Source organism: Octodon degus, unplaced genomic scaffold (assembly GCF_000260255.1).
Source record: "Octodon degus isolate 3935 unplaced genomic scaffold, OctDeg1.0 scaffold00029, whole genome shotgun sequence".
Lineage (NCBI taxonomy): Eukaryota > Metazoa > Chordata > Mammalia > Rodentia > Octodontidae > Octodon > Octodon degus.
Window position 1 is genome coordinate 804,225 of NW_004524605.1, and position 15,648 is coordinate 819,872.

At 39.7% G+C, this 15,648-nt stretch overlaps 1 protein-coding gene across 1 annotated transcript in view; it reads left to right on the forward strand.

Annotated features, from left to right (window-relative positions):
• Rnf130 (ring finger protein 130) overlaps positions 1–15,648 on the forward strand; it is a 173,713-nt gene that overhangs the window by 96,475 nt on the left and 61,590 nt on the right. Inside the window, 1 exon segment of the mRNA XM_004629299.2 lies at positions 7,059–7,253. Coding sequence (XP_004629356.2) covers positions 7,059–7,253 — 195 coding nt within the window.

Consider the following 15,648-nt stretch of genomic DNA (forward strand, 5'->3'; position numbering starts at 1 on the left):
AGGTTCCTCTTCCAGTGTTGTTGTTAAACCTGCTTAGAAAGGCCAGCCAGATAGCTTAGCGGATCAAAGAGGTCGGGGCTTCTATCCCCAGGCCTGCCATGCCAGCCCCACCCTGGGGCGTGCTGAAATGGCAATTGAGACTGGGCATGGTGGCGCACACCTGTAATCCCAGCTCTTGGGAGGCTATAAACAGGCAGATCACGAGAGTTGGATCTAGTAGTGAGACCCTGAGCACCCTTCCCCAAAAAATACAAAAAAAAAAAAAAAGAAAGAAGGAAAGAAAGAAAGAATTATTATAGATGTTATGTTTCAAGTGAGGAAAGAAGGCAAAGGCTTAGCACTATAGCTGCTTCTCTGGGTCAAAGGACTTTCCTAGAGATGCTTCTTCCTATGTTTTGGCCTTTTTCAATAGGCTAGGTTGCCAAACGTGGGTTCTGGCTAATTAGGACTTCACACAACCCAGTCTGGGTACTTTCACTTTGACTCACAGTAGAAGAATGAGTGCTCTGAGTAAGAAGATCCCTAACATAGATCACTTTAAAGTAATGAAGTGGGGCCGGGGAGCTAGCTCAGTAGAATAAGTGCTTCCCTGGCAAGTGCATGGGCCTGAGTTCAATCCCCGGTTCCGCAAATAAATAAATAAATAAATAAATAAATAAATAAATTAAAGTAACGAAGAAATGCGTCCTGTCTCAGAACTAGACTATCAAAGGCAGGGCTGCATTTCACAATGTAGGGATTCAGCACCTCAGCAGTGTTAGCAGGGACCTGGCTCCTTCGAGCTCATGCAGATTTTGTTCCCCTTTGTTATAACTGCCAGCAACGGCTGGATTCACATGTTTTTTATTCCTATCCAGTGGGAAATAAGTATGTAACTTAGGTAGTTCTGTGCCCCTTGTCCTTCCTCCTCCCTGGTGCTAGAGGTCAAATGATGTAACATAAGGCACATGGCTATGTAGAAGTGATCAGTGTTGCCTGTGTTAAATAAGATTCCTGGTTTGGCTTAGTTTTGTTTTTTGAAATAAGCAGATGCGAGTAGGCACCTGAGTTCACTTCAAACCTCAACATGATACTAAGGCTCTGCCTGGAAGTAGGGCAGAAAAACTGACAGACAGCTAGCTGTGCCTGCCTGTAATCTCAGCACTCAGGATCTTGAGGCAGGAGGGTTGCTGTGAGTTCTAGGCTGGCCTGGGATACCTTGTGAGTTGAAGGCCGGCATATGCTACAATGTGAGACCCTATCTCAAAAAATTTATAGACAGATAAATTACATGTAGAGTGATTTGCATTCATCTGCCCACAGAGACTTGCTTCCATGTCTCCTTTCCCTGAAATTCAGTGGAGACATTCAAGAGTTTGGTAACTCAAGGTTAAGATTAGAGTTTGACTTGGAATGGGAGTGGATTGTTATCCCCATTTATATTTTTTCATACAATATCCTGTCCTGGTTCTGAACATGTTGGTGATCTGAGTTAGCTTGTATTGGATACTGTGGGTTCATATAAGTAAAAAAATGAAAAATAATTTCTCCAAAAAAGGCTACTTGGCATGCCGTGTTAGTAAGCATTGTTCCAGTAAAGGGAAAACCACACCAATGGCATAGTGAAAATTACAGCACTAAAGAATCCTAGGCCTACATCAGCTGGGTCAGAGTACTCTGGAACGTCATCATTCAGAGGTCAGGCCAGGGGGAGCAGGTAGCAGAGACAGCTGTGTTCAAAGGGCTATGAAGGAGGGTGATGCGGGACCTGCAGTCTAAGGAATGGGGGACAGATTTCACTAAGAGGTCAGTTTGGAGGACAAAGGGTGTCTTTGTCCTCTGTGTGCATTGCTGGAGTCAGAACAGTTTTAGTGAGTGGTTGGTTGCAGAAAGGTTCAAGTCTTTATGAGAAAAAATGAGAAAATGGGCCAGGGGAGATAGCTCAGTAGAATAAGTGCTTGCCTGGCAAGCGCAGGGTCCTGAGTTCAATCCCCAGTACTGCCAAAAAAAAAAAAAAAAAAAAAAGAAGAAGAAGACATTTAGGAGGTGGGAGTAGCAGGTACAGATGCCACCTCACAAGTGGCAGTAGCGGGAGTTCTGGAGATACCTGTGCTTTCTCCCTTTTTGAGTTGGAAGATACTAGCAGGTTTAAAAGAAAAGAACAGGGGCCGGGGAGATGGCTTAGTGGAATAAGTGCTTCCCTGGCAAACGCAAGGGCCTGAGTTCAATCCCCAGTTCCACCAAAAAAAAAAAAAAAAAAAAAAAAGTAAAAGAACAAGTAGGATGATCATTAATGTTTCTTTAGAAGTCAGGAAGGACTAGACTCTAAATCATCTTTTTGCCATCCACTGTGATAGCTGATCCTACCAGAAAAGCTAAATAGGGAGAGGAGAGGCAGAAAATTGGAGGAATAAAGCACAACCATATGCCACATGTCTTAGTTCAACAAGAGGTCATGTACAATGGTAACCCCATACAATTGTACCACTTGGTGATATCATAGCCTTTGTAGCCATTGACTTGAACTCCTACGTCAGCCTCCCAAACTACCAGGATTACAGGTGTGTGCCACCAGGCCTGGCTCATTTTTTAATGCCAATTTTTGCTTACTTTCCATCAGTCCTTCCTTTGCTTCCTTCATCAAGTATGTTAAGTCTCTACTATGTGTCAGACATGCTGTAGGAGATACTAGTTCTCGCATTCTAGAAGGAAAGACTCCAAAGTAAACCCTCAGTTACTAACACAGTGTGATAAATGCAAAGCCGGATACAATCTCAGGATGCCATGGCAACTTGAGAAAAGTACATAGCTCAGTCACAGAAGGCAGGGAAGGAGTGCTGAAGAGAACAAAGCAGAATCCAGCACTTGTGACGAGGTCAGCAAAGGAGAGGGGGGCCAGGCATCTCAGGAGGAGGATAGAAGACGCACAGGCTCAGTGAACAAGAAGCAGGTCTGGGCAGTGGCCCCGTGCCTGCAGCAAAGATGGCAGCCTTTGTGAGTGTCACTGCAGAAAAAATGTTTACCTGGGTTCTGTTCCATTCTCAAAAGACTTACAGCCTACAGCACTTTGAATCTCAGAGTAAGGAAGGAAACCACTAACCCGCACATGACAGGGTACTGCTGCTTACTGAGTAGAGTATTTGCATTTTTAAGAGATGAGGTTCACTAAATCAAATGAATCGAAGTTGAAAGTTTCACACTGATGGAATGGGGAAGAAATTTAATTCATCATATCTTACATATGACCCTGGTAATATTTTTATTTTCTTTTTACCAGAATATTCTTATTGGCTGGGGAAATAGGTTGGTGGTCTAAGCACCTGCCATGCTTACATGCCATGTTGGCTCTAGAACTTGCTGGCCCCAAAACAGGCATGGTGGCACACTCCTGTAATCACAGTCCTGGGTAGGCTGAGACAGGAGGATCACTGTGAGTCTGAGCTTCATAGCAAAGCCCTGTACCAATAAAAAAAGAAAAAAAGAAACAGGCAAAGGATGAGATTTGGGTTGTGTTGTTGATAGCTGAGGGACGTGGGAGAGATGGCTGCTATGGGGAGTTCACATCCACAGGTTCAGAGAATCAGTGAGGCATCAGACTGGGTCACTAGAAATCCATAAAGGGAGTCAATCTGTGTAAGCCCTCAAGTGTAAAGGAGTTATGTGGGCTTTTAAAATACAGAATGGTGGGCCGGGAAGATAGCTCAGTAGAATAAGCTCTTGGGCCTGAGTTCAATCCCCGGTTCCGAAAAAAAAATAAAATACAGAATGGTGAGATAAGAGTATTCTAGTCTTTATAACTAAAGATGATAGAACTTAGGTAACCTGTCACAGTTACTGCACTGGCAAGTAGATGATTTAGAACTTGGACTTCAGACTTTACTGATTCTGTAAATATGTTGTTTCTTCTTTACTTCATTGTAAATGAGTGTGAAACCACAGTAAGAAAGGATGTGTCACAGAAAAATGAGTAGGTTTTACAGAACACAAGCATGTAGGTCCTCTTAAGTTTTCTTGGTTTCTGCGTTTTCTGCCAGGGTTTATACAGCAGTATGTTTTGAAAAGTAGCAAATGAAACACTTAAAACCAGGTTTTTGATTGCTCCCTGTTTTCATATAGTATTGGATGACTTCCTAAGGTTATCATAACACATTGCCTTAAATGCTTGTATTTTAGCCATGGTGTTATGTTGAGCTATAGGGGACTCCGGTCAACAATTTCTGACATTGCCAGTCAAGTGGAAGACCCAATACTATTATGGGCTACTGGACTCTTTTAGAATATTTTGCTGAGTTTACACACCTATAATATTCAAATAACGGAACTTAACAAAAAAAAGGGGATACAGATGAATGTCCATTTTGTATCTGTGTATTCAAAATGGTTAGAATAGATATTCAGTTACATTCTCTTAATGAATAGAGGGATTTGTTCTAATGGTGTTTGTAAATAGGATATCATGTCCACATCTTGTATAGCAGTTAACCACTAAGAAGAATGTATGCAATGTGTTAATTATTGAAACTGTCCTACCAATTTGATTTGAAATGGTCTCATTGCTATTTGTTTCTCAATAAAATTATGGGGAAAAAAAAGAAATTTTACTCCCTTTTTAAAATGATTACTAAGTATTTCATTTTTCTGGATCTATTACAAAAGACGTGTTTCCCCTAATTTCTTTTGAAGTGAACTTGTGTATAAGAATGATATTCATTTTTTCATTTTAATTTAATTTAATTTTAAAGAGTAAAAACAAATAGAAACAAAGACAAAATCAGAGTAAAAAGTGACAGTGCATGATATAGAGTTTGAAATGAATAATAAAACACTTAACAGTGGTTGTTACAATAAATAAATAAATGCTTGTATTTTAAAACAGCAAAATCATCTGTGAAACAGATACTGCTGGAAGTAAACAATCTATTTCAGGATTTTAAAGTTTCATAATCCACTGACTGTGTCTTTCAGTAGTTGACTACTAGCTGGCCACAGGGCAACGCAGGCCTCTAATCCCAGCACTTTGGGAGACTGAGGCAGAAGAATCACAAGTTTGAGTCCCCGCCTGGGCAATTTAGCAAGACCCTAAGTCAGAATCTTTAAAAGGGCTGGCGTGTAATTCAGTGGCAGAATGCTTGCCTAGTATTTGCAAGGCCTTGGATTCAATCCCCAGTATCACACCCCCTCAAAAAAAATTTAAATTATGACAGCCCCACCCCATTTACTTTTCATTGGCAGTGCTAGGGATCGAACCACAGTCCTTGCACATTCTAGACAAGTATTGTACCACTGAGCTATGCCCACTACAGAAAAGTTGTAGGTTGTATCAGTCACAGTGAATTGTGAAAATACTCATCTCCTCACTTACTGTGTATTCAGAGGTCACTCTGCTTACTATCCCTTACCATGATAATTATAACAAAACTTAAAGATATTTAAGTCATAATGATAGATTGGATTTTTTTTCTCTGAAGTTAGTGGCTTCTCTGCATTTTACATATCAGCCTAAGCATTTAGTTTCTTTTGCTAAACATTGTGCTCCCAGATATGTAGAAAGCAGACATCTCCTCACTAGTGTCATCTCTTTGTATATTGTAATCATACTGTATTAGTTATTAATTTATGCTTGATTTGGGATTTTGTTTTTGTTTTAGAACAGGACCTTGCTGTGTAATTTAGGCTGGCTTTGACCTTTTAACCTAGGCTGGCTTCAAAGTCATGATTCTTCTCATTCAGCCTCTCCATTGCTGAGAGTTTAAGCTTGTGTCACCATGTCCAGCTAGTGGCTGATTTTATTTATTTATTTATTTATTTATTTATTTATTTATTTATTTTTGTGGAACCGGGGATTGAACTCAGGCCCTTGTGCTTGCCAGGGAAGCACTTATTCCGCTGAGCCATCTCCCTGGCCCCTAGTGGTTGATTTTTTGTATATAATTTATTTCCCTGTGATGTTACCTTATGGGTGGGTCAATGTGCTGTGTTCCCCTCTCTCCCTTTCCAGTACACTTAGGACTTGCAAAGACTGAAACATTAGTTCATCTTCTGTTCTGTACCATGCTTTGGTGGCTTTTTTCTCCTTCTGGGCTGCCCATCATTTCTAAATGTGAGAGTTGGGGGTGAGAAGAGCAGCCAAGGACTTCTTTAGATTTGTAGCTGGTGCTAAGAATTAATAACATATGTGAAAATTAAAAATTGAGGAACTTAGTGGAAACATACACAGCCATATAACTTGCAAATCCTTGGTGTCTTCATGCATCCTGTTAGGAATACAGTACATATGTCTTAACATAGAGATGCAGTTTTGGGGTTTTCTTAATTTATGTATTTGGTACAGGGTCTCACTGTGCAGCTTGGACTCTCAGTGACTCTCCTGTTTCAGCCTCCCCAGTGCTGGGATTACAGGTGTGTCCCAGCACGCCCATAGTCAGTGGCCGGCTCAGTGTGCCCAAGGGTGGGGCCAGCATGGCATGTGGGACCAGGGATCAAAGCCCAGTCTGTGCACTTGCCTAAGCAGGCGCTTAGCCCGCTGAGCTATTTTGCCAGCCCTAACGTGTAGTTTTTACTGATAAATATAAATTGTTCTCTGTTCATGTCATACTACTTAATTAAATACAAGCTAAAACTAAACTTTTCTCATTTCTTTTGGCATTTACTAAGAAATTTATTCAGCATGCTTTAGTTTCCACAAGACCTTGGTAATTGAACTATATGTTACTTTGGCTTCCTCATTTTTCACAAATAGAATTAATCTCTTTCTTCACAGGGGTGATGGTGGTGGTGTATGGGTCTAGTAAATGCAGATGAGTGGGCAGAAAGTCAGGCTTGGAGCTGTTGCTTGCTGCTTCTTCCTACCCACCTATCATGGGTATTAACTGTCTGTTTAAGTTTGTTGTCAGTCAGTCTCTCTCTTCCTGTATGGTGTTGATTCAAATTCATTGCACTGTCCTTTGTGTGTGTATTTATAGCTTATTGGTCAGTGAACGGTCAGTACTGCCGATCTGTTTGATATTCAGAGAATAGTTGAGCACTTTAAGACTTTATTTATTCATCATTAATATGTTGTGTTTTTTTCTTTCTTCTAGTTGCTGATCATCTGGGTTGTGACCCTCAAACTCGGTTCTTTGTCCCACCTAATATCAAACAGTGGATTGCCTTGCTGCAGAGGGGGAATTGCACATTTAAAGAGAAAATATCACGGGCTGCTTTCCACAATGCAGTTGCTGTAGTCATCTACAATAACAAATCCAAGGAGGAGCCAGTCACAATGACTCATCCAGGTAAACAAAAAGGGCCTTATAGATCTGGTTTTTCTCCTTAGAAATTACTGCTTTAAAGGTAACCATCCTACTTCTGGTGTCATCATATAATTTTCAGTATAAGTCTATGATTTTTTTTTTGGTATTGCCATTTGTTTGTAGAGATATGTCATTTTCCTTTAGTTGATTTTTTTCTTAAATAATGACTATAATAGTCTGTAAAACTTAGACTTATTAAATAACTGCCTGTGATTATATCCTTAGTTGTTTTCCATTTCTATATTTTGCTTTATAACTTTGAAAGATAATGTATTTGATTTGGAATGATTCACCCAGGTTATCATGGATTCTCAAGGATTACCAGTCTGGGAAGTATTCTTTTCATCTCTGTAGGATGACTGTGGATACTGACTTACTGATTAGTATAGCTACCGTAGTAATGGTATTTGTTAATTTCTTGTAGAAATATTTAGGACAGTTCTAATGTAACCATTTTTATAACAGTGGTTGCAATTTATTGAGCACTTACTATACATACTATATATGGCAGGAACTTTGCTGTAGGGTTTTAAGAGACAAAAAAAACAAAAGATACAGAATTTCAAATGAGGATAATAAATTAACAGTGGTTGTTGTATTGCATATTGTTATCTTCAGAGTAGTTGCTCAGATTACCAGATAGAGGCATGTAAAATTAATCAAACACTACAAGAACTAGCTGTTCCTTTTAATGAACTAATAGAAATTCATAGTATAATTATCTTAGTTATCTTGTGTGTGTGCATATCTTTTTTTCTTCCTTGTTTTCCCTTTCCCTGCTCCCTTCTGTTCTTTTTAGCAGTATCTTTCCCTTTCACTGTATCTGTTGTACCTTTTAGATCTTATTTACTCTTTCAGTTTCTTACACTAAGGAGGTCATATGACATTTACACATGTGATTCTGATTTATTTCACTTATGAGTATGGTCTCTAGTTGCACCCATTTACTTACAAAAGCCTCAAGTGTATCTTTTTTATAGCGTGAGTAGTACTCCATTGTATAAAAATACCACATCTTTCTTAATCCATTCTTCAGTTGATGGAGAAAGCTTTTTAAATATGTTTCTTAAACCAGGCAGGAGGCACATGCCCCTAATCCCAGCACTTGCAAGGTTGAAGGAGGAGAATCTCTTGAGTTTGAGGCTAGCCTGGGCTAGTGAGTTCAAGGCCATCTTGCACCACAAAATGAGACCCTGTCTCACAAAACAAAAGCAACGGCAAAAACTGATACACATCTATTTGTGTGTTTCTTAGTCCTCATAATAACTGTTTGTCTTGTTTTTCACTGCTAGGACAAAATAGCTGACCAGCACCCATAAGGATTATTGTAGCTCAGTGTGTGGAGGTTTCAGCCCATAGTTAGCTAGCTCCAAGGCAAGGCAGCATAGCAGAAGGAAAACAGTCTGGCAGGGCAGGCAGAAGACAGTGGTCTTCCTTCTTCTGTTTTATTCGACCCATTTGTAAGCCCGTGAGTTGGTGCTACCCACACCCAGGCTGGGTCTTCCCTCCCAGGGCCTCTCTCTTGGCCCGTCTTTGCTCCCTCCCGCAGCTTTGCTCAGATGATCCACACTCCTGGCTTCTCGAGTCTCATGGCATCTCCACTCAGCGTGGCTTCCCATTCACAGCTTCACACACTGCCCTCTCACGGGTACACTGCTGGCCTCCTAGACCTTCTGAAGTCTGGGCAGCCGCCTTCTGACCCTACAACTCCTACATTCTGCATGTGCCTAAAACTAGCACCATGTGAAGGATGCCAAGGTCCTCTGCAAACTTGAGCAGTAGCCAGTGTTCCTTCTTTCCTATATTGTCTGTGGACATGGACAAAATGTAGGCAAATTTTCTGCCAGAGCATAACAGACATTTTACACATCCCGGGTGAAACCTCCTGAGCCTGATCTTTTTTGGCTATATTTCAGTCAACATTCTGAGCTTCTGAGTTCTAACCAGAATAGCCTTTCGAGCTCAACTCATAGCATTCGAGGCCTGCATCTCCAGGCACCATCTCCAAACCTTTCCAAATCCCTTGTGCAATCCAATTCTACAATCTTCTGAAGCACATGTTCAGGTAGCCGTAGCAACAGCCCTTCTCCTGTTATCAAAATCTGTCTTACTCTCTCATTGCTGGGACAAAGTACCCCAAACCACAAGTTATAGTTGCAAAGATTTGTTTTGGTTTACAGTTTGTGGAGGTTTCAGTCCATAGTCAGCTGGCTCCAAGGCAGGGCAGGCAAAAAGCAGCAGTCTTTCCTTCTTCCCTTTTAATTCAAAGTGGTTGGTGCTACCCACGCTCAGGGTAGCTCTTCCCTATTCAATAAATCTATCGCCCACACCCAGAACTTTGCTAAGCCAACAGTGGGTTGATCCAGGCCACACGCCCATGACCTAGTTTCTCCCGCAGCCCCACCGTGAGCACCCGAGGCTCTGGGAGGACATCTGGATATGACCTAACACCTAACATGTCCAAGCAGGTTCTCTCTCCATCTTTTTTTTTTTTTTTTTTTTTTTTTTTTTTTTTTTTTTTTTGGTCTTTTTGAGACAGGGTCTTAATATGGAGTTCAGGCTGGCCTTGAGCTCACTTTGTCCTCCTGCCTCAGCCTCCCAAGTGCTAGGATTACACATGTGCGCCACCACACCCGGCTTTGCTCCCCATCTTAAAGACCAGAGACCAACCCAGATGAGGATACACAGAAGATTGCTCAAACTTCATTTGCTAGTAGTATTCATTCAGTTTTCCAGCACATCTCTTAAAGTGGAAACCTAAAGTTCAGTTTTACATTCATAAAGATTTTTATAGGATGTATTATTTAAAGAGTTAACTTTTTTTTGGGCAGAACCGGGGATTGAACTCAGGCCATTGCGCTTGTCAGGGAAGCGCTTATTCCACTGAGCCATCTCCCCGGCCCCCACCACTGAGCCATCTCCCCAGCCCCCTGGTCTTTTTGAAATAGGGTTTCACTGTGTAGTTCAGGCTTGTTTTAAACTCATGCTTTTTTTTTTTTTTTTTTTTTTTTTTTTTTGGTACCAGGGATTGAACTCAGGATCTTGCACTTGTCAGGCAACCGCTTATTCTACTAAGCTGTCTCCCAGCCCACAAACTCGTTTCCTAGCTCAGGCTAGTCTTGGACTCTCCTCAAGTGTTCCTGCCTCAGCCTCCTGAGTGCTGGTGTCACAGGCACATGCAACCAAATCCAGCCTAACTTTTTCTCTCTTGATAGACTTGATACAGATGGATTTAAATTTTATTCTGTGACCAATTTTCTTGTAAACTAAAACTTTATTTTTTCTAGTTATAAAAGAAAACATAAGCTTATTATACAAAAGCTGAAAGTGAAAAGAATAAAACAAATTATGAAAACAATTAATCCCTACAAATCATTGGAGTCCTGTAGCATAATTTCTTCATGAAAACCATGAAGAGGCAGTCTAGTTGGACTAGATCTCTATGTGGGAAAACTGATTTTTAAAACAGTAGTTTTTCTGATTACATCTCATTTGTTCTCTACCCTTGTCTTGGTGGAAAGAAAAACCATTTCAAATTTTGAACCAAAGATGGCTTTTTATTCCATGCCAATTTCTTCTTTACCAGAAGTAGGAAAAAAAATGCGCAAGGAAAAATTTAGCTGAGCAAATGTATTTTTCTTTCCCAGAAATGTTACTATATACACAAAAATAACAGAAAAGTATCTTAAAGTAAGAATCTTTTAATAAAAGTGTGAGGAGAGGTGGGAATAAAAAGAGAGGAATTAAAATGTTTTAAAATTCATTTTTGTTTGCAACAGGAAAGGTATCTATGAATTAATACAGGTTTCCCATCTGTGTTTCTTAAAACATTATTCAGATGGTTATTGGTGACCAATAGGAATAGACAAGGTAAAGTTCTGGAAAATGCTTGAAATGTGTGCTACTTGTAGAGGAACTTAGTGCTTATTAGCATATTAAGGTCTCTGAGAATTCTTAGAGAAGATCTGTTTTATTTTGATTAACCTAGTGTTTTATTAATTTATTCAGCCATGTAGTTCTTTTATCGCAGATTCAGATGTAACAACAAAAATGAATTTATTAATAGAGTATAAGGATAATATTCATAGGAAAATGGCCTTTGTAATGGAAGTATCTAAGGGCAGTGATCCGATATGTATATTGTGATCAGCTATATCTATTTCCAGAATATCTAAAGAAATAATATAAATCAGTGATAGACCTAATTTTACTTCTTATATATGTATGAGGTATAGGGATTGAACCCAGGACCTTGCAAGTGCTAGGCAAGTATTCCACTAAGCTACATTCCAACCCTCTCTATTTGTTTTGTTTTGGTTTTTTATGGTACTAGGGATCAAACTCAGGACCTTGGGCTTGCAAGGCAGGTGCTTATGCCACTGAGCTATCTCCCCAGCCTTCCAACTCTCTTTCAATTTTTATTTTTATTTTTATTTTTATTTTGAGACAAGATCTCACCATGCTCCACTTAAGTGGGTAAAGGATTTAATGATTAGATGTTTAATTAATCATTAGAAAACATACAATCAAACAACTTCACATCTGCTAGAATGACTGAATAAAAAGTCAAGCAGTACAGATTTTTTAGTATCAGGTTTTGAGTGCATGGAGAAACTGACACCCCCATGTCCGTGCCTGGCTTTCTGCTCTTCCATTTCTGCTGTATTCCAGACAAAATCTTCATGCACTGACACCCTGTGTTCAGCTCAGGTCTCTCCAAGTGCGTTTCACGTCTTACCTTTCTGCTCTCAGGTGATCCGCAGGGTGCCTTGAGTGAAGTAATTGAGTTGTTTTGATTCAACTAAGATAATTTAACTTTGTTTGGAGATACAGTCCACATTGTCTAGTAGCAGTGCTGCACTTTGTTCCGTTGCTTGTCAACGCGCTCCGAGAGCGTGATGGTGCTTGTTTCAGCAGTGCCCTTCGTCTGGGGCCTGAAGGGCGCCTTCCCAGCCCAGCGTCCACGATATCACTAACAGGAAAGATTGCTCGATATGTGGTTTCACTTGTTCCTTCTCGTTAGCAGGATATGTTCTTTGTCATGTAGCTGGCGGATATGTGGTAGTATAAAGGGGAAGTTAGGGGCCATCGGATACTTTAAAATAATGCACATTTGTCTGTAAATCAAGAATCTGTTTTCAAAATTTGTGACCCCATTATCTCAGAAATCTCTGCATAGACTTACCTAAATGTTTTTAAAAATATGTGCACATTGTCAACCAAATATTTTTAAACCTTTATCAGTCAGCACTGTCAGATCACTATCAGGTGTTTATTGTTCTTTGGATGGTAAAACAGAATCTGTTAAATGGCTCTTTTTTCATCATTTTATTTTAAAACTTATGTATCTCTATACTTATGTATCAATTAATAGAAAATATAGTTTGTGAAATGCGGAAAATTTATTTTGAATGTAAAAACCGTGCTTTATGAAAATGAATAAAAATTCAGAAACATACTGCACAATACCTTGAATACCAATAACTTGGACCATTCAGTGTAAATCTCTTAAGCCCTCAAGGTGTGAAAGGATACACTGCTGCTGCTTTGCAGTTTAAGGTTTTTTAGCTTCTAACCGAGTATGGATTTAATTACCTCAGAAAAGATGGTGCCCACAATATAATTTATTGTGAAGGCAGGAAGAGCTTAAAATGGATATTTTTGCCTCCATTTGCAAGTATTTCTCCAGTGTCTCCCAGATAGCCATACTTTTTAAAATTTGAAATTGTTAAAATCTAACATTGAAACACAATGCAGAGATTTCTTTTTAAAAGTAAACATCATGGTTCCATTGAAAAACTTTCCCTTAAGCTCTTAACTTTTCCTTGATTTCTGTAAATCTTTAGTGCCCCAGGAAAAAGCTTTTCATCTAAGGCATTTGTTGCCCAGGCTGGCCTTGAATTGCAGCTCTGCTGCCTTAACCTCCTGAATAGCCAGGATTGTAGACATGCATCACAGTGCCCAGCTAATGAATATTGTTTTAAATGTGTTTAATTTATTTTTTACCTCTATGGAAAAATTACAAATAAAGTACAAGGAATTCCTATAAATTTTGCATTCAGTTTCTCCATTATTAGCGTCATGCATTAGTATTGTACATTTGTTAATGAAGCAATTAATTATTTCATTATTAACTGAAGCCCATTACTTTGTTCAGATTTTCTTAGTTTTTAACCTAACTCCCTTTTTATGTTTGTGTTGGTTGTAATAGTTTCTCTGTCCCATGTTTTTTAGCATTGACAGTATTGAGGACTGATGGTCAGGTGTTTCAGTTCCGTAGATTGTCATTCGGTGGGGATATTGGTATTTTCTCACAATTAGAGCAGACGTTTAAGTTTGGAGAGAAAAACAGCAGAGGTAAATGCAACTAGTGTGTGAACTTTGTCCTGTTGGTGTGAATTACCCTTTTGATCTTGACCTGATCATCTCACTGGGGTAATATTTCATCCTATAAAGTTACCTCTTTTTCTCCTTCTGTACAGTACTCTTGGGAATCCCTAGGCATGGCCTACACTTAATATACAGAGTTACATTGTCTCTTGGGGCAGAGAACCTGTTATAAGCACTGTATTTGGAATTCATCTGGTTGGGTGTGTCTCTTCTCTGTTTATTAACTTCCTTAGTCATTTATTTACATCAGCAGGGACTTGGTGTAATACAGTATGACTTGTTACTCAAATCTGTAAGCTGTGGTCATTGACTGTGTATCCAGTCAGCTTCTGTACCCTTAGACATACTCTGCTGTTACAGTATTGGCTTTTTGGTTTCTTTCCTGAGCGCTTTTTGCAATGCTATAAAATATGCCAAATCCATCATATATGTATTTCCCATCCTAGTCTCAGAAGTTAACATTTCCTCAAGAAACTCTGGCTTCCATTTATCGGAGGATGATGTCAGAAACCAAGCTCAACAGTAGGTGTGCTTGCTGTCACTAGGGCTTCTGTCATTTCTGACCTGACAGCAAGTGAGTGTGGTGTTTATACCAGTACCTGTTGGTATCCACACAGACACACATTAAGCTTATAGCCACTAACTCAATTGCTCATAGAGTCATGGACCCTTAGATTCTTTTTCTTTTTTTAATACTCTTGTTTGTTTTTTGTACTAGGGATCCTTAGGACATTGTGCTTGCCGGGCAGGCACTTACACAGCTGAGCTGTTTCCCTAGCCCTGTAGATTCTTAAAGACTTGAAGATTGTGGCCGGGGAGATAGCTCAGCAGCATAAGCACCTGTCTGGCAAGCGCAAGGTCCCAGGTTTGACCCCCAGTACCAAAAACAAAAACAAACAACAACAGAAAAACACACTTGAAGGTCTTTTGTGGGTCAGGTGCTAGGAGTGAAAGTTGACATATAGATCATTTTCCTCTCAATTTAAATGCTCCCTGTTTGGATACACCTAACATTGTATTTAACTGTTCTTTCTCCATCTAGTTGAAAATTATTATCAAAAATTTACAGGTCTCTGGGCATAGTAGTGGGCCTGTAATCCCAGCACTTGGGAGGCTGAGGTAGGAAAATCACTGTGAGTTCAAGGCCAACCTGCACTTCATACTGAGACTTTGACTCAAAAAAAAAAAAAAAAAAAAAAACCTTACAGAAAAGCATTAATGTAAGAATATTCTTCAAAAGAATACAAAACTGGGGGAATTACCCGCTCGCGCCCCCCCCCTTCCTGTCCCTCTCTCGGGACAGGAGCTTTCTTTCTCTCAATAAATATATTCTGCTCATAACCTCCATATGTTCCTAAAATTCAGTTTTAGAGAACACGAACTCGTGCAGGTCAGGTCCAGAGATCGTTTTTCCCTATGTCATTTGGAGGTTCCCTATATTGTTTGGAGGTCACCCACCCGAGACCAGTTTTTCTCCCTGTATCATTTTGGAGTTTCCCACTGAGATCATTGGATGGAGGTATGAGTTTGCTTTTCTTTTCTTTTTTTTTTTTTTTTTTTTTTTGGCGGAACCGGGGATTGAACTCAGATCCTTGCATTTACCAGTCAAGCGCTTATCCTACTGAGCCATCTCCCCAGCCCCGAGTTTGCTTTTCTTTCATAAATTTTGAATTGGGACTTGCTTAGGTAACAAGTTTATATTTCAAATGTTAATATGTCTTTGTCCATTGCTCATAATTGTTCACACTTTGCCTCATACAGTTTTGCTTCACATAGTACTGTTAAAATTGCTTACAGTTGCTTCAAAATGTTGGTAAATCTAAATTAAAATGTGGAAATGTTACAAGTTTATGATATTTCATTAATGGGACATTTTATAACTGTTGTGTATTCATATACATTGTGTTTGAACTGGTTGCCCAAATGAGTCACTAGCCCAACCCCCAACAGGAAGAGACCCTGTTCCGTATTCATGCCCACTTGCTAC